The sequence below is a fragment of the Pseudorasbora parva genome, chromosome 23, assembly GCF_024679245.1.
Source record: "Pseudorasbora parva isolate DD20220531a chromosome 23, ASM2467924v1, whole genome shotgun sequence".
Classification (NCBI taxonomy): domain Eukaryota; kingdom Metazoa; phylum Chordata; class Actinopteri; order Cypriniformes; family Gobionidae; genus Pseudorasbora; species Pseudorasbora parva.
Genome location: NC_090194.1, coordinates 567,501 through 590,482, shown reverse-complemented (window position 1 = coordinate 590,482; position 22,982 = coordinate 567,501). Strand labels below are relative to the sequence as shown.

Below are 22,982 nucleotides of genomic sequence, written 5' to 3'. Positions count from 1 at the left end.
ACATCATCAAAAAAAACGACCATCTATACATCATCAAAAAAAACGACCATCTATACATCATCAAAAAAAACGACCATGTATACATCATCAAAAAAAACGACCATGCATACATCATCAAAAAACGACGATCTAAACATCATCAAAAAAAAACGACCATCTATACATCATCAAAAAAATGACCATCTATACATCATCAAAAAAATGACCATCTATACATCATCAAAAAAAACGACCATCTATACATCATCAAAAAAACGACCATCTATACATCATCAAAAAACGACCATGTATACATCATCAAAAAAAACGACCATCTATACATCATCAAAAAAACGACCATCTATACATCATCAAAAAACGACCATCTATACATCATCAAAAAACGACCATCTATACGTCATCAAAAAACGACCATCTATACATCATCAAAAAAAACGACCATCTATACATCATCAAAAAGAACGACCATGTATACATCATCAAAAAAACGACCATCTATACATCATCAAAAAACGACCATGTATACATCATCAAAAAACGACCATCTATATCATCAAAAAAAAGGACCATCTATACATCATCAAAAAAAACGACCATCTATACATCATCAAAAAAAAAACGACCATCTATACATCATGAAAAAAACGACCATCTATACATCATCAAAAAACGACCATCTATACATCATCAAAAAAACGACCATCTATACATCATCAAAAAAACGACCATGTATACATCATCAAAAAACGACCATCTATACATCATCAAAAAAACGACCATCTATACATCATCAAAAAAAAAACGACCATGTATACATCATCAAAAAACGACCATCTATACATCATCAAAAAACGACCATCTATTCATCATCAAAAAACGACCATCTATACATCATCAAAAAAACGACCATCTATACATCATCAAAAAAAAAGACCATCTATACATCATCAAAAAAACGACCATCTATACATCATCAAAAAAACAACCATCTATACATCATCAAAAAAACGACCATCTATACATCATCAAAAAAACGACCATGTATACATCATCAAAAAAACGACCATGTATACATCATCAAAAAAACGACCATCTATACATCATCAAAAAAAACGACCATATATACATCATCAAAAAAAACGACCATGCATACATCATCAAAAAACGACCATCTATACATCATCAAAAAACGACCATCTATACATCATCAAAAAAACGACCATCTATACATCATCAAAAAACGACCATCTATAGATCATCAAAAAAACGACCATCTATAGATAATCAAAAAACGACCATCTATAGATCATCAAAAAAACGACCATCTATAGATCATCAAAAAAATGACCATCTATACATCATCAAAAAAAACGACCATGTATACATCATCAAAAAAACGACCATCTATACATCATCAAAAAAAACGACCATCTATACATCATCAAAAAAACGACCATCTATACATCATCAAAAAAACGACCATCTATACATCATCAAAAAAACGACCATGTATACATCATCAAAAAAACGACCATGTATACATCATCAAAAAAACGACCATCTATACATCATCAAAAAACGACCATCTATACATCATCAAAAAAACGACCATCTATACATCATCAAAAAACGACCATCTATACATCATCAAAAAACGACCATCTATACATCATCAAAAAACGACCATGTATACATCATCAAAAAAACGACCATCTATACATCATCAAAAAACGACCATCTATACGTCATCAAAAAACGACCATCTATACGTCATCAAAAAACGACCATCTATACATCATCAAAAAAAAACGACCATCTATACATCATCAAAAAGAACGACCATGTATACATCATCAAAAAAACGACCATCTATACATCATCAAAAAACGACCATGTATACATCATCAAAAAACGACCATCTATATCATCAAAAAAAAGGACCATCTATACATCATCAAAAAAAACGACCATCTATACATCATCAAAAAAAACGACCATCTATACATCATCAAAAAAAAAACGACCATCTATACATCATGAAAAAAACGACCATCTATACATCATCAAAAAACGACCATGTATACATCATCAAAAAAAAAACGACCATGTATACATCATCAAAAAACGACCATCTATACATCATCAAAAAAAACGACCATCTATACATCATCAAAAAAAACGACCATCTATACATCATCAAAAAAAACGACCATCTATACATCATCAAAAAACGACCATCTATACATCATCAAAAAACGACCATCTATACATCATCAAAAAAAACGACCATCTATACATCATCAAAAAACGACCATCTATACATCATCAAAAAACGACCATCTATTCATCATCAAAAAACGACCATCTATACATCATCAAAAAACGACCATCTATACATCATAAAAAAACAACCATCTATACATCATGAAAAAACGACCATCTATACATCATCAAAAAAACGACCATATATACATCATCAAAAAAAACGACCATGCATACATCATCAAAAAACGACCATCTATACATCATCAAAAAACGACCATCTATACATCATCAAAAAAACGACCATCTATACATCATCAAAAAACGACCATCTACAGATCATCAAAAAAACGACCATCTATAGATCATCAAAAAACGACCATCTATAGATCATCAAAAAAACGACCATCTATACATCATCAAAAAAAACGACCATGTATACATCATCAAAAAAACGACCATCTATACATCATCAAAAAAAACGACCATCTATACATCATCAAAAAAACGACCATCTATACATCATCAAAAAAACGACCATCTATACATCATCAAAAAAACGACCATGTATACATCATCAAAAAAACGACCATCTATACATCATCAAAAAACGACCATGTATACATCATCAAAAAAACGACCATGTATACATCATCAAAAAACGACCATCTATACATCATCAAAAAACGACCATCTATACATCATCAAAAAACGACCATCTATACATCATCAAAAAAACGACCATCTATACATCATCAAAAAACGACCATCTATACATCATCAAAAAACGACCATCTATACATCATCAAAAAACGACCATGTATACATCATCAAAAAAACGACCATCTATACATCATCAAAAAACGACCATCTATACATCATCAAAAAACGACCATATATACATCATCAAAAAAACGACCATCTATACATCATCAAAAAACGACCATCTATACATCATGAAAAAAACGACCATATATACATCATCAAAAAAACGACCATGTATACATCATCAAAAAAAACGACCATCTATACATCATCAAAAAAACGACCATCTATACATCATCAAAAAAAACGACCATCTATACATCATCAAAAAAACGACCATCTATACATCATGAAAAAAAACGACCATCTATACATCATCAAAAAACGACCATCTATACATCATGAAAAAAACGACCATATATACATCATCAAAAAAACGACCATGTATACATCATCAAAAAAAACGACCATCTATACATCATCAAAAAAACGACCATCTATACATCATCAAAAAAACGACCATCTATACATCATCAAAAAAACGACCATCTATACATCATCAAAAAAACGACCATCTATACATCATCAAAAAAAACGACCATATATACATCATCAAAAAAAACGACCATGCATACATCATCAAAAAAAAACGACCATCTATACATCATCAAAAAAAACGACCATGCATACATCATCAAAAAACGACCATCTATACATCATCAAAAAAACGACCATCTATACATCATCAAAAAAACGACCATGTATACATCATCAAAAAAAACGACCATCTATACATCATCAAAAAAAACGACCATCTATACATCATCAAAAAAACGACCATCTATACATCATCAAAAAAACGACCATCTATAGATCATCAAAAAAATGACCATCTATACATCATCAAAAAAAACGACCATGTATACATCATCAAAAAAACGACCATCTATACATCATCAAAAAAAACGACCATCTATACATCATCAAAAAAACGACCATCTATACATCATCAAAAAAACGACCATGTATACATCATCAAAAAAACGACCATCTATACATCATCAAAAAACGACCATCTATACATCATCAAAAAAACGACCATCTATACATCATCAAAAAACGACCATCTATACATCATCAAAAAACGACCATCTATACATCATCAAAAAACGACCATGTATACATCATCAAAAAAACGACCATCTATACATCATCAAAAAAACGACCATCTATACATCATCAAAAAACGACCATCTATACATCATGAAAAAAACGACCATCTATACATCATCAAAAAACGACGATCTAAACATCATCAAAAAAACGACCATCTATACATCATCAAAAAAACGACGATCTATACATCATCAAAAAACGACCATCTATATATCATCAAAAAACGACCATCTATACATCATCAAAAAACGACCATCTATATATCATCAAAAAACGACCATCTATACATCATCAAAAAACGACCATCTATACATCATCAAAAAACGACCATCTATACATCATCAAAAAACGACCATCTATATATCATCAAAAAAACGACCATCTATACATCATCAAAAAAACGACCATCTATACATCATCAAAAAAACGACCATCTATACATCATCAAAAAAACGACGATCTATACATCATCAAAAAAACGACCATCTATACATCATCAAAAAAACGACCATCTATACATCATCAAAAAAAACGACCATCTGTACATCATCAAAAAACGACCATCTATATATCATCAAAAAAACGACCATCTATACATCATCAAAAAAACGACCATCTATACATCATCAAAAAAACGACGATCTATACATCATCAAAAAACGACGATCTAAACATCATCAAAAAAACGACCATCTATACATCATCAAAAAACGACGATCTAAACATCCCTCATCCAGAAATGATTTAATAATTATCGTGGCGAAGTCAAATATTCTGGTACACTGATAACGGTCCGGGTACCGTTGGTACATTTGAAAACACCCTAAGGTACAAGTTTGATCGAAGATATATTGTTTGCACAAGCGCCCTCTTCCACCGCACAACTTTTGAAGCACATGCGTTCCTCCAGTCCGGAGATATCGGCGAACGTTTTGTTTTTAAGGTAAGTTGTTTCACTTCACCGCGTCCTCCCACATGGAAAAGCTTCTCATAGATGCAGATTTTCATAAACCTTAATCTGTGCTCTAAAAACTGACATACTGCATTACTTTATTTCAGATTCAATCAATTCAATCGATGGTGCAACTGACCCACTGACTGGATCAACTTACCCCTATGCTGGGGTAAACTGAGCCACAGGAACAGACATATTTTTTAAAACCCTTTGTCAGAGATGTATGTTGGTCATTTAAAACGACAGCAAAAATCCTGAAATTACTCCAGATGCTTTCATTGCACTTCTGCTTAATTTTATTTAGTTTTAATCTTGAGGACCACATAAGTAAAACATGGCTCATCTTACCCCACTCCACCCCCTTTAGAAAATGTCATATGAAAAAATCTGTTATGATACAGTGAGTAATTAGAGAGAGAGAGAGAGAGAGAGAGAGAGAGAGAGAGAGAGAGAGAGAGTCCTGAACCATGTGTTAAGAGCTACAGCCCGCGTGCGTGCGTGCGTGCGTGTGTGTGTGTGTGTGTGTGTGTGTTACCTCGGCTCAGTCGGTGTCTTTCTTCAGTCTTCGGCAGCGTGTACACACACGGAACTGTGAAAACGCCGTCTTTATTACCTCGCTAGTGTAAAATGTCATGTAGCTTTAAATTATTTTACTGATAAAATCGTAAGAGCCGCGCTTACAACACGCGCGCGTGTGTGTGTGTGTGTGTGTGTGTGTGCGTGCGCGCGAGTGTGTTTGAGTGGGAGAGCTGGAGAGAGTATGCGTTTGATACATAATTAAACGTAATTTTGTGAGAAAACCATGGAAATAATTACTGTTTTATATCCTGTTTACAATCTTTGCTTGGATTTCTTACCTTTGAAATCCCTCGGCGGAGTGAAATGGAACTGTAATGCGGTTGAGACCTGCCTGGAACTACTTTAGGCATGCTCGTCAACTAATCAGATTCAAGCATTCAACAGCCTAAATTAGCTATTTCCTACACTACTTTCAACATATAATTGAAACATATTTTTTTAAAGTTTTATAAGTTGCAATATTAAAATAAAAATTTAAATGTGTTCAAGCAAAAATCGTAGCAAAATTGTCATTTAAATGTTACTTTCCTTAAAGGGTTTGTTTACTTAAAAATTTACATTTCCTGATAATTACCTCACCCACCCATCCAAGACGTTCATATCTTCAGTGGAAACGTTTTTTTTCTCCTCATAATGGCCTTCAATGGGAACCAACGGCTGAAGGTCCAAATCAATGAGGAAGAGCTTCAGAGACTCCCAGAGGGATAGAGTCTGATCCAGACAAACCATCACACATTTACTACACTAATACACATTTATACACTTTAACCTCAAACGCTCGACTTCGGGGTCGTTCTTCTCGGTGTATGACATCATCATGTCGGAAAGGTCACATGACGCAGGAGGAAGAGCGACCCAAAATATGTTATTTCGCTTTACTTATCTAGTCAATTAATCGTGATTTAAGCATTTTAGATATTTGGACTGGAAACAAGAAAGAAAATACTAAATAAGAAGAGCATTTTTGCAGTGTAAATTCATTTACTCACAGTTGACAATTTTTCATTAAATGTCCCACAATAAACGTAGCAAAATTCAGTGTGGAAAATGCATTCATTTCACTCAGTAACATCAGGCAGTTTAGATATATATGCTGTTTAATGTTGATGATCAGATATATCACTTGTTTGTGCTTCTTCTTCTTCACCTGTGTTTGATCAGGAGATTCAGTACTCTTTCAGATGTCATAGCGCCCCCTTGTGTATACCAGCAAAAACATGAGAGTTACTTTACAAACATAGACAGTAAAAGAAATGGACACAGCGACCCCATTGACGTCAACGGCTAAATAATGAAGTCAACCTAGGGGCACTCACTTCCTGATGGCTGAGCGAACTGCGCAGGCTCAGACTGAGCTTGAAGACGTAGATGTGACGTGAGCCTCCTGTCGGACAGCTGAAGGTCTTCTAGTAGTTGTAGAAAGTGAAAGCTGAATCACGTTGTTTAAATATTTTTTCCCGTTGCTTTTGGCTCACTATGGGCTTCTCCCCATTCTTCCCCCTTGACTTTATCAGACTTTATGTCTCCACGTCCCCCCGACTGTCTCATAGACAGTAAAAGATTGCTTGCGAGCTTCTCCTCAGGTCTATACGGTAATTTCTCAACATGTGCGACAGAGTCGCGTTGGTTATGACGCAATCGTTAGCCTATTTTTACAAAAACAGCTTCTGCGGGGCGATAGTGTAAGATACAAGGTAATGGAGCCTTTTATGCATTGTCGTGTTTCTTTAGAAATAAACAATGGACAAATGGAGTCTTTAAACGTCTCAGATGTAAAGTTATTCACTGTCAAAGTGACGCAAAAATGAATGGGAGTCAATGGGATGCTAACAGCAGGTGATGGCTTGGTTAGCAATGGCAGCCCCTAGGGGTGGAACGCTTTCCGAGCGCTAGATTACCCCCTTGTTTACAAACGACGTTAAAAATAAGGTGGGCAGAGTGTGTGTATCCTCGAATTGCCCCCTAGAGGTCAGGAGAGCTCATCAATACACAACAACACATTGAGATTATAGTGCATTTTTAATAAGATAATTTCTGAAATTATAATGTAAGAGTCCGTATGTATTCCATGCACTAATGAGAGAATACAATAGTTTAGGAACCCTGACCTCTGACCTCTGGATAAACGTCCTGCATTAATGAAATGGAGTTAATCAGAAACAACCGGCATTTGTGTTTTCCACACTGAAAAAATGCTTTTCTTCCTCAGTATTTTTGTCGTGTTTCTAGTCCAAACATCTAAAAATTCTTACATTAAGAAACATTTACTAGACAAGCAAAAGTAATTGTCTTGTTTTGGGGAAAATAACTCAAAATGAAGAGAGTTTTTGCTTAAAATAAGATAAATAATCTGCCAATGGGGTGAGAAAAATAATCTTGTTTTCTGTTTGAGTTAAGATTATTTTTCTCACCCCATTGGCAGATTATTTATCTTATTTTAGGCAAAAACTCTCTTCATTTTGAGTTATTTTTCCCAAAACAAGACAATAATTTGTACTTGTCTAGTAAATGTTTCTTAATGTAAGAATTTTTAGATGTTTAGACTAAAACAAGACAAAAATACTAAGAAACGCATTTTTTGCAGTGCAAAAGCTGACCCTGTGTTTGCATTTGTGCTTATGTTCCATATACTTAAAAACTGCAAAAATGGTTAAATGTGACTTACATTGTCTAGATAAGATAAAGAAATATATTGTCAATATCAAAATAATTGAAATTATATTATTTACACTGATTACAAAACAAGGTCCCCATCTCGCGTATGAAGAAGTGCTGTGCGTCCAGAAATCCAGGAATCGGCCAATCAGATCATTCTCAGCCTGTTTGTATGCTAATCAGCGGATCAGTCCTTACGGATTCCTTCTGGAGCGAAACCGGACCGATAAAAACATCACGTTTCTAAGGTGCTTCAACAGAAAACATTTTTCGAGAGAAAATGTGTATAAATAAATGAAAAGGTTATTCTAATGACCATAAATAAAGAAGAAATGGCCTTCTTGACGGTCATCATTTTCCCTGCACCGTTGTGTGATCCGATTACAAAATGGCTGGGTTCGTCCCGCCGCTCCGAATCCTCATAAACGCTTCTCCTCTTCCGGAAAGTCTTCCGATTCGGGCGTGGTAGGATTTGGGATTGGGAAGAAGGCTGATGTGGAGGCTACAGGTCGGCTGGGCGATCAGGAGCTGAGATCACATTCTGGTGGCGTCTTCATCGGAGAATCTGCCTCTCCTTATCAAGAGCGGAGGTCTGAGGACGACAGAGGAGCTTTAGCGGAGGTCCATCACACTGCAAACAAATGCTCTTCTCACTCAGAATTTGTTTTCTGTTTGAATTAAGATTATTTTTCTCACCCCATTGGCAGATTATTTATCTTATTTTAAGCAAAAACTCTCTTCATTTTGAGTTATTTTTCCCCAAAACAAGACAATTACTTTTGCTTGTCTAGTAAATACTTCTTGTTTTAAGAATTTTTAGATGTTTGGACTAGAAACAAGACAAAAATACTGAGGAAGAAGAGCATTTTGTGCAGTGTGCTCACACAACACACACACACAGGCTGTAGCTCATCATGACATAAGCAGGGTTCAGTGCTCACACATACACACACACACACACACACACACAGGCGTTACCTTATCCAAAACATTCCCGGGTTCTGATAGAAGTCCAACGACCCGGATCTCTGGATGGAAAAGTCATGGTCGAGCTAAGAGAAGAAATCAGTGGAGCTCAGAAACATTACACACATCAGCCGTATCTGTGTGTGTGTGTGTGTGTGTGTGTGTGTGTTCAGGAGTCTCACCGTCAGCACAGACTCTCCTGCGGTGTTGAAGTGCTTCTTGATCTTCCCGGCCACAGACAGCTGGAGCTCGTTCTCTGACAGACCGTCGTTCTGAAATATTGATCATCAGTTACAGCAGTCATTAAACTGTGTGTGTGGCTTTATGAGTATGGAGTGTGTGTGGCTTTATGAGTATGGCGTGTGTGAGGCTTTATGAGTATGGCGTGTGTGTGGAGTGTGCTTTACTCACAGTGACCCAGGGATGGTCCAGAACCTGCAGAGCCGAGTATCTCTGATCCACTTCCACCTGCAGCATCGACACAATCAGAGCCTGAGGACACACACACACACACACACACACACACCATTAATAATGCCATAATAATAAAAAATAAAGCAATTATTAAATTGCTTTATTTTAATTTAATTAATAAAAAAACTGTAAAACCAGTAATGTTCTAAAAATTATCATTATTTAAAATAACTGTTTTAAAATATTTTAAAATGTAATTTATTCTGAAGAAAAGATGATTTTTCAGCATAATTTCCAGACAGTAAAACACTTCACTTGTTTTCTGTTTGAATTAAGATTATTTATCTCACCCCATTGGCAGATTATTTATCTTATTTTAAGCAAAAACTCTCTTCATTTTGAGTTATTTTCCCCAAAACAAGACAATTACTTTTGCTTGTCTAGTAAATACTTCTTGTTTTAAGAATTTTTGACATTTGGACTAGAAACAAGACAAAAATACTGAGTAAGAAGAGCATTTTTTGCAGTGCATCGCCTTTCATATATTACATTGCTTTTAAAAACCCCACAATATTATTTGCCTTTTTTTAAATCCCCTGATCATTACTTATCCCAAAGGAAGTCTTACTTTGGCTGAGTCGGACACATTGTCCCAGTACGGCGGAGGGAAGTCTAACTGTCCCAGCAGGATCTGGTCAAACAGAGCTTCCTGATCCTCAGAGCTCCTGGAATACAGAGACTTCACATTACATATAAATCAACATGGACAGTACCACACACAGCCACAGGGAGGCGCCAGAACACCTTACATAACCTCAGGCTTTGATTACATTACTCAGTGAGAATGTATTTAAAGCGATAGTTGAGCCAATAATGAGCCTGATGTTGATCTGCTGACCCCCAGGGCATCCACATGTAGGTGTGTGTGTTTCTTCAGGAGAACACTAATGAAGATTTTAACTCAACCGCTGCTGTGTGTCGGTCATATAATGATGTGAATGGGGAACAATTCTAGGAGAGCAAAACAAACATGCTTATATGTTATATTTCAAATCTGAAGATAAGTCTAAAACTCGATCGGTTTGTGTGAGAAATCGAGCCGTATTTATATCATTGTTTACCTCAAATACAACGCTATATCCAACAGCCTTCACACACTTCACTTCCGGTAAGGTCAATAATACACGATCTGGTGTAGTTTACGCCAACGCCAGAAGTGAATCTCGTAAACTACAGCAGATCGAGTATTATTGACCTTACCGGAAGTGAAGTGTGTGAAGGCTGTTGGATATAGCGTTGTATTTGAGGTAAACAATGATATAAATACGGCTCGATTTCTCACACAAACCGATGGGTTCGTGTCTTCAGACATCAGTGTGTGGTCATGAGCCACAGGGCTCTGTGTGTGTGTGTGTGTGTGTGTTGTCATCAGTGTGTGGTCATGAGCCACAGGGCTCTGTGTGTGTGTTGTCTAAGCATGTTTGTTTTGCTCTCATAGAATTGTTCCCCATTCACATCATTATATGACCGACACAGCAGCGGTTGAGTTAAAAATCTTCATTTGTGTTCTCCTGAAGAAACACACACACCTACATGTTGGAGTTAATCTTTGACATGCAAACCTCTTTTCTACTCATAAATTTAAAACCACTTTGAAAAGCATTAAACTGCACACTGAACTTACCCACGAAATGGAGGAAAGCCACAGAGGAGAATATAAGTGATGACTCCAGCGGCCCAGATGTCCACCTTAAGGCCATACCTCCAACAGCAAACGAAACAAGAGTTAGTTTTAGCTCAATATATAACTCTCAATCATCTGACCATCAGAGCTGGACAGTCCCTCGGCTCATTTCCTCGAGTCCTGTACTGAAGTTCACTGTTTGAGTCTCTGTGCTTTACTGGAGTATTATTCTTTCTGTAATCTTCTGACTTTAACTTCACTCCATTTGAAAGACAAATATCGTCCTCTTTACTCCACTACATTTCTATCAAGGTCCTCGAAGTGGAAAGTCGTTTCTGTCGCAGCTTTGAAAGTCAGTGATGATTTTTTTCTTCTTTAAAAGGTGTTTGGGTTTTTGCAGAAAGCCTTTCAGGAATCACTCTTGTAGAGTCTCGTGAAGTTCAATGATTTCACAGCATTTATTAAACACTGATTTATAGTTTAGAGCAAAATGGAAGAAGACGGATGTCCAAATGCTCATTTAGTGGAGGATTGACATAAACAAAGTTGATTCTGTCTTCAGTGAAGGTGAACAGTGTGAGAATATCAGATGTGTATCAGTGTATTGGATCCGTGCATTCGGCCTTAAAGTGACAGCAGCTTTGTAACTTTTCTACAAGTATTTAAATGAGTTTAAGTTAGTCGTCTGCTAGTGTGTCAGATGGAGCGTCACTGACTGGCCTAAACCATGATGGCATAATGTGCATTTAGACAACTATAATACAATAATGCGGCGACATAAAGAAGGACATTTACTTTTGATACTGAAGTACTTTTGAAAACAAATACTTCTGTATTTTTACTCCAGTAAAAATCAGTTTTTACAGCTTTCACTTGTAATGGAGTAATATTTGACCTGCAGCACTGCACAAGTAATGAAGTTGTGTAGTTTGTCCACCTCTGCCGATTATAACAATCACAACATCACACGAGTTCATGAAAATGAGCCAGATTTGAGCAAACGTGCTGAAATATTCACCCGGTCTCTGCGATAATCTCTGGTGCTACATATGTGGGCGTCCCGCAGACGGTGTACAGGGGTCCGTCCACCACCGTGGCCAGGCCGAAGTCGCCCAGCTTCAGAGATTTACTGCCGTCTTGATGCTCGTAAACCTGCCAATAAAGAGCGAAGAACCGCATTAGAGCGCTCAAAAATATTATATTACAGCTCTCAAAAAAAAAACAAGGTGAGCACAGAAATATGCACACTGCAAAAAACGCTCTTCTTCCTCAGTATTTTTGTCTTGTTTCTGGTCCAAATATCTAAAAGTTCTTAAGACAAGAAGTATTTACTAGACAAGCAAAAGTAATTGTCTTGTTTTGGGGAAAATAACTCAAAATGAAGAGAGTTTTTGCTTAAAATAAGATAAATAATCTGCCAATGAGGTGAGAAAAATAATCTTAACTCAAACAGAAAACAAGATTATTTTTCTCACCCCATATGTCATTTTACTGATCTAGTAAATGCATCTTGATGTAAGAATTTTTAGATGTTTAGACTGGAAACGAGAAAAATACTAAGTAAGAAGAGCATTTTCTGCAGTGTGATGTCTTTAACCCAGATTCCACGGATGCTAAAAATGAACTGAATCCATTGAGCATCTAAGCTTGGCTGGCTTTAGTCTGCAGTTATATAATATGTAAAGTGATGCATTATGAAAAAACCTCATGTGTTTGACATGCATGCTTCTTCAAGCGATTCTCTTCAGCTCTTTCTGGAATGCGTTTGAGAAACTGATGTTCCTGATAAGATCCACAGCATTTACAGACGAACTCCACAGCTCATAAACGGGGCTTAAAGGTGCAGTGTGTACATTTGTGTGAAAGAGGAATTTGCTTTATCCAAAGTTCAGATTTACATTTTGGAAATGTATGCAAATGAGTGCAGATGTATTCAGATATTGCTTCGCTTTCCATCTGTGCGGATGAAAACGTTATCGAAATGATCAGAAATGACTAAAAGCGATGTATTATGAGTGGCATTAGGCGAGTCATTTGGCGGCCATTTTCTAAAGAAAAACCAGATTAAACACGAGAGGCTTGCGTGCCGTCACCGTTCTCACAGATTGACGTTGACTGAAGTTCACATGAGGATGATAACAGGATTGTCTCTAAAACGTGATGGGAACACTAGATGAGATTCGTCTGATATGAGGTATAAAATAACACAGATACTGTTGTGTTTCTGGCAGAAAGCGATCGCTTCGGGTCTTCGGCTCATCAGTGTGTCTCCGCGAGCCTCAGGGTTTAATATGGACTCGTATGTCTGTGTGTTTTTTCTCTCATAGAAATACACCCCATTGACATGCATTATACGAGCAACAGCTGAGTTAAACATCTTCATTTGTGTTCTCCTGAAGAAACACACACACCTACATGTCGGACATGAACTATCCCTTTAATAAGCCACACTTCCGTCTTTAATCCTCGGAGGATGAGCCTCTGATTCATGAATGATGTCTGGTGAAGGTTTGTACGAGAACAGTCTGAACTGTGGATGTGAGTCAGTCTGTAGGTGAGCAATCATCGCTCCATACACACACTTCCTCTACACAACACACACTCTTCACACTGCAAAAAATGCTCTTCTTACTTAGAAATGTTGTCTTGTTTCCAGTCCACATATCTAAATATTCTTAAATCAAGATGCAATTACTAGATCAGTAAAATTACATAAGATATTTGTTCTTGTTTTCTGGGGAAAAATATCAAATTAGTTATAGTAGTTAATCTTATTTCTGATTGGGACGGAAACAAGAAACAAGATTTCAATCTTTAGACGGGCTTTAGCCGATGATGGACAGATGATCGTCAGAAGTGTAATCATTGGGTTGAGTTTGCTCTAATCCTAAACGGAGAGCTTGTTCGTATCTGCATCACCTTCACTATGTCTCTCAGTAATGATGATCGTGTTGGGAAGTGCTGTGTGTGTCCTTAAATTCAGTTTTTACAACACCGGCAAAGTTTGCTTACACTCGTCTTTATCTTCTAACGTTTATTCCAGCGCACGTGCAGACAGGGTTGCCAAGTGTTTACAACCAAATCCTCCAACTACTAGCCCAAAACAAGCCCAATAGCTTCTCGGGGGAGTTCTCCGGGAAAAAAATGGGGTTTGGGGGTAGATGTGTGTTATTTTGGCGAGGTTGCTGCTAAAATTGGCATTCCTGGGTCTATATATCCCATAATTGAGGTCGCTTCAACCTGCGGACATGGAAAACAACCGGTGGGAAAACCGCAGACTTGGCAACACAGTGCAGTTGAGCTCTGTTGACATTTATAACGTTATGCGTCGCTCCGCTGCTCTGATTGGTTGTCGGTCTGTCCAATCGAGGTCTTTCCTGGTTGGGTTGAAACATCCCATAATCACAGCCCAATGAGCATCAGACTCATATTCTGACTAGAGCTGATATCTTACCAAAAGGTTCTCTGGCTTGATGTCCCGGTGGACGATGTTAAGGCTGTGTAAGTATTTGATGGCATTGGCCAGGTTGTACAGCATGCCACTGGCGTCCCGCTCCGTGTATCTGTTGGCAGAGGTGATGGCATCAAACAGATCTCCTCCCTAAAAATAAGAACAAAGAGAAATTTAATAACCTTCATCCCTGTATTAAGTTATTCAGCCAAGAGAAGGGAGTAATTATTGTGTAATTTAACATTTACGGTGTATTAGGCTACTGTCACTCATTAAAGGGTTAGTTCACCCAAAAATGAAGATGATGTCATTAACTCCTCCCCCTCATGTGGTTGGACACCCGTCAGACCTTCGTTCATCTTCAGAACACAGATGAAGATATTTTAGTGTAAAGCTGAGAAAGGCTTCAGATAGGCCTCCATTGGCCTTCAGTCCATTCCCACTCTCAAGACCCATAAAGGCCCTAAACACATCGACACACAGCCCATCTCACTACAGCGGCTGGACAATCACTTTATGAAGCGGCGAGAATAGTTATTGTGCGCGAAAATCAAAATAACGACCCTTTCTCAGCTTTACACTAAAATATCTTCATCTGTGTTCTGAAGATGAGCGAAGGTCTGACGGGTGTCCAACCACATGAGGGGGAGGAGTTAATGACATCATCTTCATTTTTGGGTGAACTAACCCTTTTTAACATTAACGGTGTACTAGGCTGCTGTCACTTTAAAGGGATAGTTCACCCAGAATTGAGCCTGGAGGATATGTAATTGGAGGATTTTTTCCAGAAATAATATGCATAAATCTCTTGTCTAAGGGGGATATGGAGCACGACCATTGATCATTATGCTAATCGCCATGGGTGGGGTGGGGGGTGGGGGGTTGTAGTATATAACCCAATCATAAAATTGGCACAAAAAATAGGAGAATAATATTATAGATATTAATTAGTGGTTATTGTTCAGCAGTGTATTTGATATCTTGCCCAATTAAAAGCAAGAGATGCGATAAATTATATTGGTCCAAAAATAAATAAATGGTATTACGACATTTCTGTCCCCCTCACTTCTGAAAAGACGGCTACGCCCCTGCTAATGGCTGAAATAAGCCTTTAATAAAGGCCAGTTCACGATTTTTGCATTTTAAAATGCGACACAAGGCGGTGGAATGGGAAAAAAGCAAAGTCTTGAGACTCGTTTTTTTCCCAAAACAAGACAATAATTTTTGCTTTGTCAAGTAAATGTTTTTTATTTTAATATTTTTTAGATATTTTGACCAGAAACAAGACAAAAATACTAAGTAAGAAGAGCATTTTTTGCAGTGTAAACAGCTGTGATACAATGATAGGATGTTCAGAACCAAAAGTGTGTTTCCACACACACACACAACATGATTGCATCACAAGAGTTTTCTCGATCTCGAGGAGTTTATCCACCGCCGGTGGCCTGGTTTGCCGTTCGCGTGGCAGAAATCAGAAATCCCCTCAAAGAGTCGAGTAAGTGGAGCAGGAGCTGAAAATAACAGCTGGCCATTACACCGACCCATCGGCGCTGAACATCATACACAACACGTGTGTAAACCTGGAGTTTATATTTGCATGTTTTCACCTTTAACTCTTTCCCCGCCGGCGTTTAAAAAAAAAAAAAAGTTTCCAGCCACTGCGAGAGTTTTTGACCATTTTCACACAAATTGATCAGCCCATTGAATATTTTATGCTACTCTGAGTAATGTCCAAAACTTTGGATTTAATCAAGATACATTTACTAGATCAGTAAAATGACGAGATATTTTTTCTTGTTTTCTGGGGGAAAATATCAAAATGAAAAGAGAGATTTATGGGTGAGAAAAATAATCTTATTTCTGTTTGGGACGGAAACAAGAAACAAGATTTCAATCAGAAATCAGATTATTCTCCTCACCCCATTGGCAGATCATTTTGCCTGTTTTAAGCAAAAACTCACTTTGATTTTATTTTTAAGAAAACAAGGACAATTGTGTCGTTTTACTGATCTAGTAAATGCATCTTGATTTAAGAATTGTTAGATATTTGGACTGGAAACAAGACAAAATGACTGAGTAAGAAGAGTGTGAAGAGTGTGTGTTGTGTAGAAGTGTGTGTATGGAGCGATGATTGCTCACCTACAGACTGACTCACATCCACAGTTCAGACTGTTCTCGTACAAACCTTCACCTTACACTGAGTAAGAAGAGCACTGTTTGCTGTGCAGTTGTAAGTCGCTTTGAATAAAAGCATCTGCTAAATGCATAAATGTAAATGTTTTATGAATATCTGAGCATGCAATCAAAAGAAAGAGCTGATCCTCTTTTTTTAAACACGTTTTATTCTAGCTTCATGCATTCCTTTTCTATCAACACTTGAATATGAGTAAGTTTCATAAAAAAGCAACATTTTGAACCAAAAGCTGAGAAAATCAGGTGTGTGTGAAAAACTGACTCCAGATCAGATTTTGAGATTTAAACTCAGATCGAGTCCATCTACACCTCGAATGCTTCAGTCCTGGCTCCACATCTCATTCAGGAACATTAGATCGTTTTGATTTATATGATGTTTAATGTCACGTTATTTACATATGCATATGATTACATGCGATCGCTTGTTTCTGCGTCTTACTCGCATGTGTTTTGATCAGGAGATTCTGTGCTCATTCAGGAGATGTGTAATAGCGCCCCCTAGAGTCTGAAAGTGAACACTCACACTTAAAATGCTACACACCTTTACGAGCTCCATGACCAGGTAGAGCTCACTGTACGTGTCCATTTCCTCGATCAGCAGCACGATGTTCGGATGCTTTACTCTTCTTAGGATCGCCACCTCATTCTGGATCATGTGCTCCTGCGCAGGAGAAAAACACAAGAATAAATCATCCGGAGGTGGACAAACACAACTTCATTACTGGAGTAACAGTACTACTGGTGTGTGTGTGTGTGTGTGTGTGTGTGTGTGTGTGTGTGTGTGTGTGTGTGTGTGTGTGTGTGTGTGTGTGTGTGTGTGTGTGTGTGTGTGTGTGTGTGTGTGTGTGTGTGTGTGTGTGTGTGTGTGTGTATGAGTGAGTGAGTGAGTGAGTGAGTGTGTGTAGGGGTGGACAAAGTACACAACTTAATTACCTGAGTAAAAGTAACAGCACTGCTGGTCTAATATTACTCTGTTACAAGTAAACGTTGTAAAAACTGATTTTTACTGGAGTAAAAGTACAGAAGTATTTGTTTTCAAAAGTACTTAAGTATCAAAAGTAAATGTCCTTCTTTATGTCGCCGCATTATTGTATTATAGTTGTCTAAATGCACATTATGCCATCATGGTTTAAGCCAGTCAGTGACGCTCCATCTGACACACTAGCATACGACTAACTTAAACTCATTTAAATACTTGTAGAAAAGTTACAAAGCTGCTGTCACTTTAAGGCCGAATGCACGGATCCAATACACTGATACACATCTGATATTCTCACACTGTTCACCTTCACTGAAGACAGAATCAACTTTGTTTATGTCAATCCTCCACTAAATGAGCATTTGGACATCCGTCTTCTTCCATTTTGCTCTAAACTATAAATCAGTGTTTAATAAATGCTGTGAAATCATTGAACTTCACGAGACTCTACAAGAGTGATTCCTGAAAGGCTTTCTGCAAAAACCCAAACACCTTTAAAAGAAGAAAAAAATCATCACTGACTTTCAAAGCGGCGACAGAAACGACTTTCCACTTCGAGGACCTTGATAGAAATGTAGTGGAGTAACGAGGACGATATTTGTCTTTCAGATGGAGTGAAGTTAAAGTCAGAAGTTTACAGAAAAGCACAAAGTGTGCTTAAGTACAGGACTCGAGTAAATGAGCTGTTACTGTCCAGATCTGGGAAAACAACAGCTTTGTACTGTTACAAATTTCCCATCAACTGTGATATTTGGTGGACAAAAAGGTCCTTTGTTCATTATCAGTAGTGTATCAATGCAGTATATCTGTAGCCTGCCGTGGTCATCCTCAGCTCCAGTCAGAATATGAGTCTGATGCTCATTGGGCTGTGATTATGGGGCGTGTTTAACCCAACCAGGAAAGACCTCGATTGGACAGACCGACAACCAATCAGAGCAGCGGAGCGACGCATAACGTTATAAATGTCAAAAGAGCTCAACTGCACTGTGTTGCCAAGTCTGCGGTTTTCCCACCGGTTGTTTTCCATGTCTGCGGGTTGAAGCGACCTCAATTATGGGATATATAGACCCAGGAATGCCAATTTTAGCAGCAACCTCGCCAAAATAACACACATTTACCCCCAAACGCCATTTTTTTCGGAGAAATGTCTTAAGTAAATCAAGTAAATGAACTTAGTTACTGTCCAGCTCTGAAATCATCACACACATATGAAACAAGCCCACTGAGCACATCACAATGCTTCCGCATCTCACCTTCCCTCTGCATTTGCCTTTATTGATGATCTTCAGAGCGTACGCCCTGCCGTTCGAGATCTCCACACACTCATGGACCACCGCGAAGTTCCCATCGCCGATCATTCGGCCCACTTTATACCGATCTGAAATGGAGCTCGGGACCGCGGGCATCGGCGTCTCCTCCGAGGGCTCAGCTGTGGAAGAAGAAGAAGAGGAATATTAGAGCGAGAATCTGAATCTGAATCCATCCCTAGTTTGAGAAACTCCACGATAAACACACTGCAAAAAATGCTCTTCTTACTCAGGCATTCTGTCTTGTTTCCAGTCTAAATATCTAACAATTCTTAAATCAAGATGCATTTACTAGATCAGTAAAACGACATGAGATATTTTTTCTTGTTTTGTTGAAAATAATATCAAAATTAAGAGAGTTTTGGCTTAAAACAGGCGAAATGATCTGCCAATGGGGTGAGAAAAATAATCACACTGCAAAAAATGCTCTTCTTACTCAGTATTTTTGTCTTGTTTCTAGTCCAAACATCAGTAATTGTCTTGTTTTGGGGGGAAATAACTCAAAATTAAGATTAAGGTAAATAATCTTGTTTTCTGTTTGAATTAAGATTATTTTTCTCACCCCATTGGCAGATTATTTATCTTATTTTAAGCAAAAACTCTCTTCATTTTGAGTTATTTTTCCCCAAAACAAGACAATAATTTGTACTATAAGAGTAAGAAGAGTAAGAGTAAGAAGAGCATTTTTTGCGCTTGTTTCTGATTGAAATCTTTCTTGTCTCCGTCCCACACTTGCATCACCCATCAATGCATCCACAGAAACACACCCCCCCACTTAAAGGAACTACTCGTCGCAACACAAAACTCTTCACGCAACCTCCGTTCTGGAAACAAAGCCCTTCTTCAACCATCCAGAGCTACGCTCCGCACTATGGGGGATCGAGCCTTCTGCCCAGCCGCACCGCGTCTCTGGAATTCCCTTCCAGAAAACCTAAGGGCTCCTCAAGCCATAGACTCTTTCAAGAGAGAACTAAAAACCTTTCTGTTTAAACAAGCATGTTTTACTTTTTGCTAACTTTTTTTTTGTGTGTGTGTGTGTTCTTTCCGGTTTTTAATTTTGTTTTATTTGTTTTATGTGTAGCACTTTGGGATTGTTTTTGACTATGAAAAGGGCTTTACAAATAAAATATATTATTATTATTATTATTATTATTATTAAATAAGATTATTTTTCTCACCCCACTGGCAGTGGTTTCGCCACACGTGCACACTGAAGGGGAAGTGACTGTATAATGAACACCTGAGCCTTCACTGCACACACTGTAAAGCTGTCATTAGTCTCATTAATGCGTTCATTAACCTGCCGTATCTGCAGACCATCACTCTTCCCGAACAGCACAAACTCCTGATCTCTTTCAATGCATTTATCTCCCATGGATTTAGAAATGGTCCAAACCTACAGATGCTGTTCTTAACTAAAGATAAAACTCTTTAAAAAATTGTTTTTGCTAAAGATGAAATAAAAAACTTTGTGACTTTAAAACATGCAATAGCTAGATATAACGTCAGAATTGTGAGGAGAAAAACAAGCTTCCATAAAAAACACAAACATTAGCTTTAAAAAAAATAATAATCCATTTAGTAGCCAAAGCAAAATTTCTCATTTTTGTTTAAGTTTGATTTAAGTTTAAGTCCTAAAATGATCATTTTAAGCTAAATAGAAAAATAAAATAAAAACTCAAAATTACTCCAATTTATACAACAAAATGTAAAAATCTATTTCACAAAAAGAAAAAAAATCAAACCAAAATATATGCAGACACCTTCATCCTTTCTCACATTATCACAGTTTATTCTCTACAGTTTAGAAAAGGGTAATAAAACATGAGGAGAACTAAACTCATCCTGATCACGTCAGATAACTTATGGGATGTAATGGATTACTATCAACCAATCAGCTGTTCGAATTAAGAACATGATTGGGTAATTAGCTCAACCAATGAGTGGGGTCAAAGGTCACATTAGCGATTAAAGAATAGCCAAACATGCTCAGGGGACAGTGTGGGAATCATTTTGATTGTTATCAGTTTTAGTCACTGTATGAAGAGTGTAATATGTCCCAGGTCTCCTCACATCATGAATGAACTGTACTGTCCTCACACACTAGAGAAACGTCATGTGTGTGTGTGGTTTGGCTGTATGTGTGTAAAGCGTTCTCACCGTCGCTCACACACACGTCCTCCTCTTCCAGACTGCAGACTTTAGTGGAGGTCAGAGATGAGCCGCTGTGCTGAGAGCCCTGAGGAACACAACATACAACTCAAACATTTCACACAACATGTCCTCCAACCACTACGCCAACAGGTCGTTCGTCACGTCCTTTAAATACGGCCCATAGGAGCGTTCACTACAGTTGTGCTCCTATCGACAGCAGGACACTTTCATTTTAAAGCATTTTTCTCTTTTATCTGTGTAATGTTTCAGCTTTTGCAGAGCTCAGTTGGTAAAGCATTGCACTACACACCACCAACATGTGATCATGCGATCGTGAGTTCAACACATGTGCTCATAATGTGTGTGTGACTATAACTCACTGGGTAGGTTTAGGGAAGGAGTGGCTGTAGTTGTAAATTAAAACAAAATATTTTTGCTAAATGGAAAAATGACAAATGGTGGTAAAAATCCAGACATTAAAATGAACACGCAGTTTTATCGGTACTGACAGTCATGACGTCAGACGTAACGCGACACTGTCATTATTTTTACTCCAGCTAGAGGGCGCATGACTTTAAAACGTAAATATAGGTCGTAATAAGGAGCTTGAAAAACGACCTATAGAGTCGTATTTTTTTGGAGGACAGGTTGATTCAATACCAGGAATATTTCGTCAGATTTTTAGAATGCACTTTCTACTGTACCGATTATTAGAGGTTAGCTTCACTCTTAGAAGAAAAGGTTCTGTCGGCGCTTCTTATTTTAAACCTCTAAAAGATTCACACTTTAGTATGGGGAGCACATATTCTCTATTAACTCCGACTTCTGCCTCATAAACTCCTAATTTACTGCTTATTAATGTTAGTAAGGTAGTTTTTGTAGCGTTTAAGTTTAGGTATTGGGTCGGATTAAGGGATGCAGAATAAGGCATTACTATGAGCTTTATACCGCGATAATACGATATACCTATATAGCTTCAGCTATTAACGCAATGTGCAAATGTGATGCCGCCACATGGCTAGCAGCTCTTGCTCAGTGTGTATGAGAAATATCTCAGTAAAACACGCCTAACTTCAAACCTCCTGAAACCGTATGACCGCTATAATAACATATACCGCGGTAATATCGTATAACGGTCCACAATGATATAAATCGCGATAAAAAGCTTTGGGAATTCCAGCAATATGGAAATGTGATGCCGCCACATGCCTAGCAGTTCATGTATGAGAAATATCCGAGAAGCACGCCGAACTTCACACCTCCTGAAACGGATAACCCGCTCGGGATACGGCCAGTTCTGCTCCGGATATTCGCTCGGGACGCCATCATCATTCTCGCTTTTAAACACAGCGGTGCGTTTCCATGGCACCAGCGAGTGTGAGCGCCGTGACTGGCTGAGCTGTAAATTGGTTTTGGGGTTCAGGGACCCTTTGCAGTCCGCT

The 22,982-nt window shown here is 37.8% G+C and overlaps 1 protein-coding gene across 2 annotated transcripts in view; it reads right to left on the bottom strand.

The window, feature by feature from the left end:
* Positions 1-8,233: 8,233 nt before the first annotated feature.
* dclk1a (doublecortin-like kinase 1a) overlaps positions 8,234-22,982 on the bottom strand; it is a 70,899-nt gene continuing 56,150 nt past the window's right edge. For both annotated transcript variants that reach the window (XM_067432740.1, XM_067432741.1), the window contains 11 exons: positions 21,547-21,625; positions 19,333-19,508; positions 17,642-17,761; positions 14,911-15,057; positions 12,475-12,608; positions 11,457-11,534; positions 10,401-10,497; positions 9,770-9,850; positions 9,541-9,630; positions 9,371-9,444; positions 8,234-8,984 (listed from right to left, as the gene is read on the bottom strand). In XM_067432740.1, the coding sequence (XP_067288841.1) occupies positions 8,927-8,984; positions 9,371-9,444; positions 9,541-9,630; positions 9,770-9,850; positions 10,401-10,497; positions 11,457-11,534; positions 12,475-12,608; positions 14,911-15,057; positions 17,642-17,761; positions 19,333-19,508; positions 21,547-21,625 (1,134 nt within the window). In that variant the 3' untranslated portion in view covers positions 8,234-8,926. The remainder of the gene's footprint in view (positions 8,985-9,370; positions 9,445-9,540; positions 9,631-9,769; positions 9,851-10,400; positions 10,498-11,456; positions 11,535-12,474; positions 12,609-14,910; positions 15,058-17,641; positions 17,762-19,332; positions 19,509-21,546; positions 21,626-22,982) is intronic.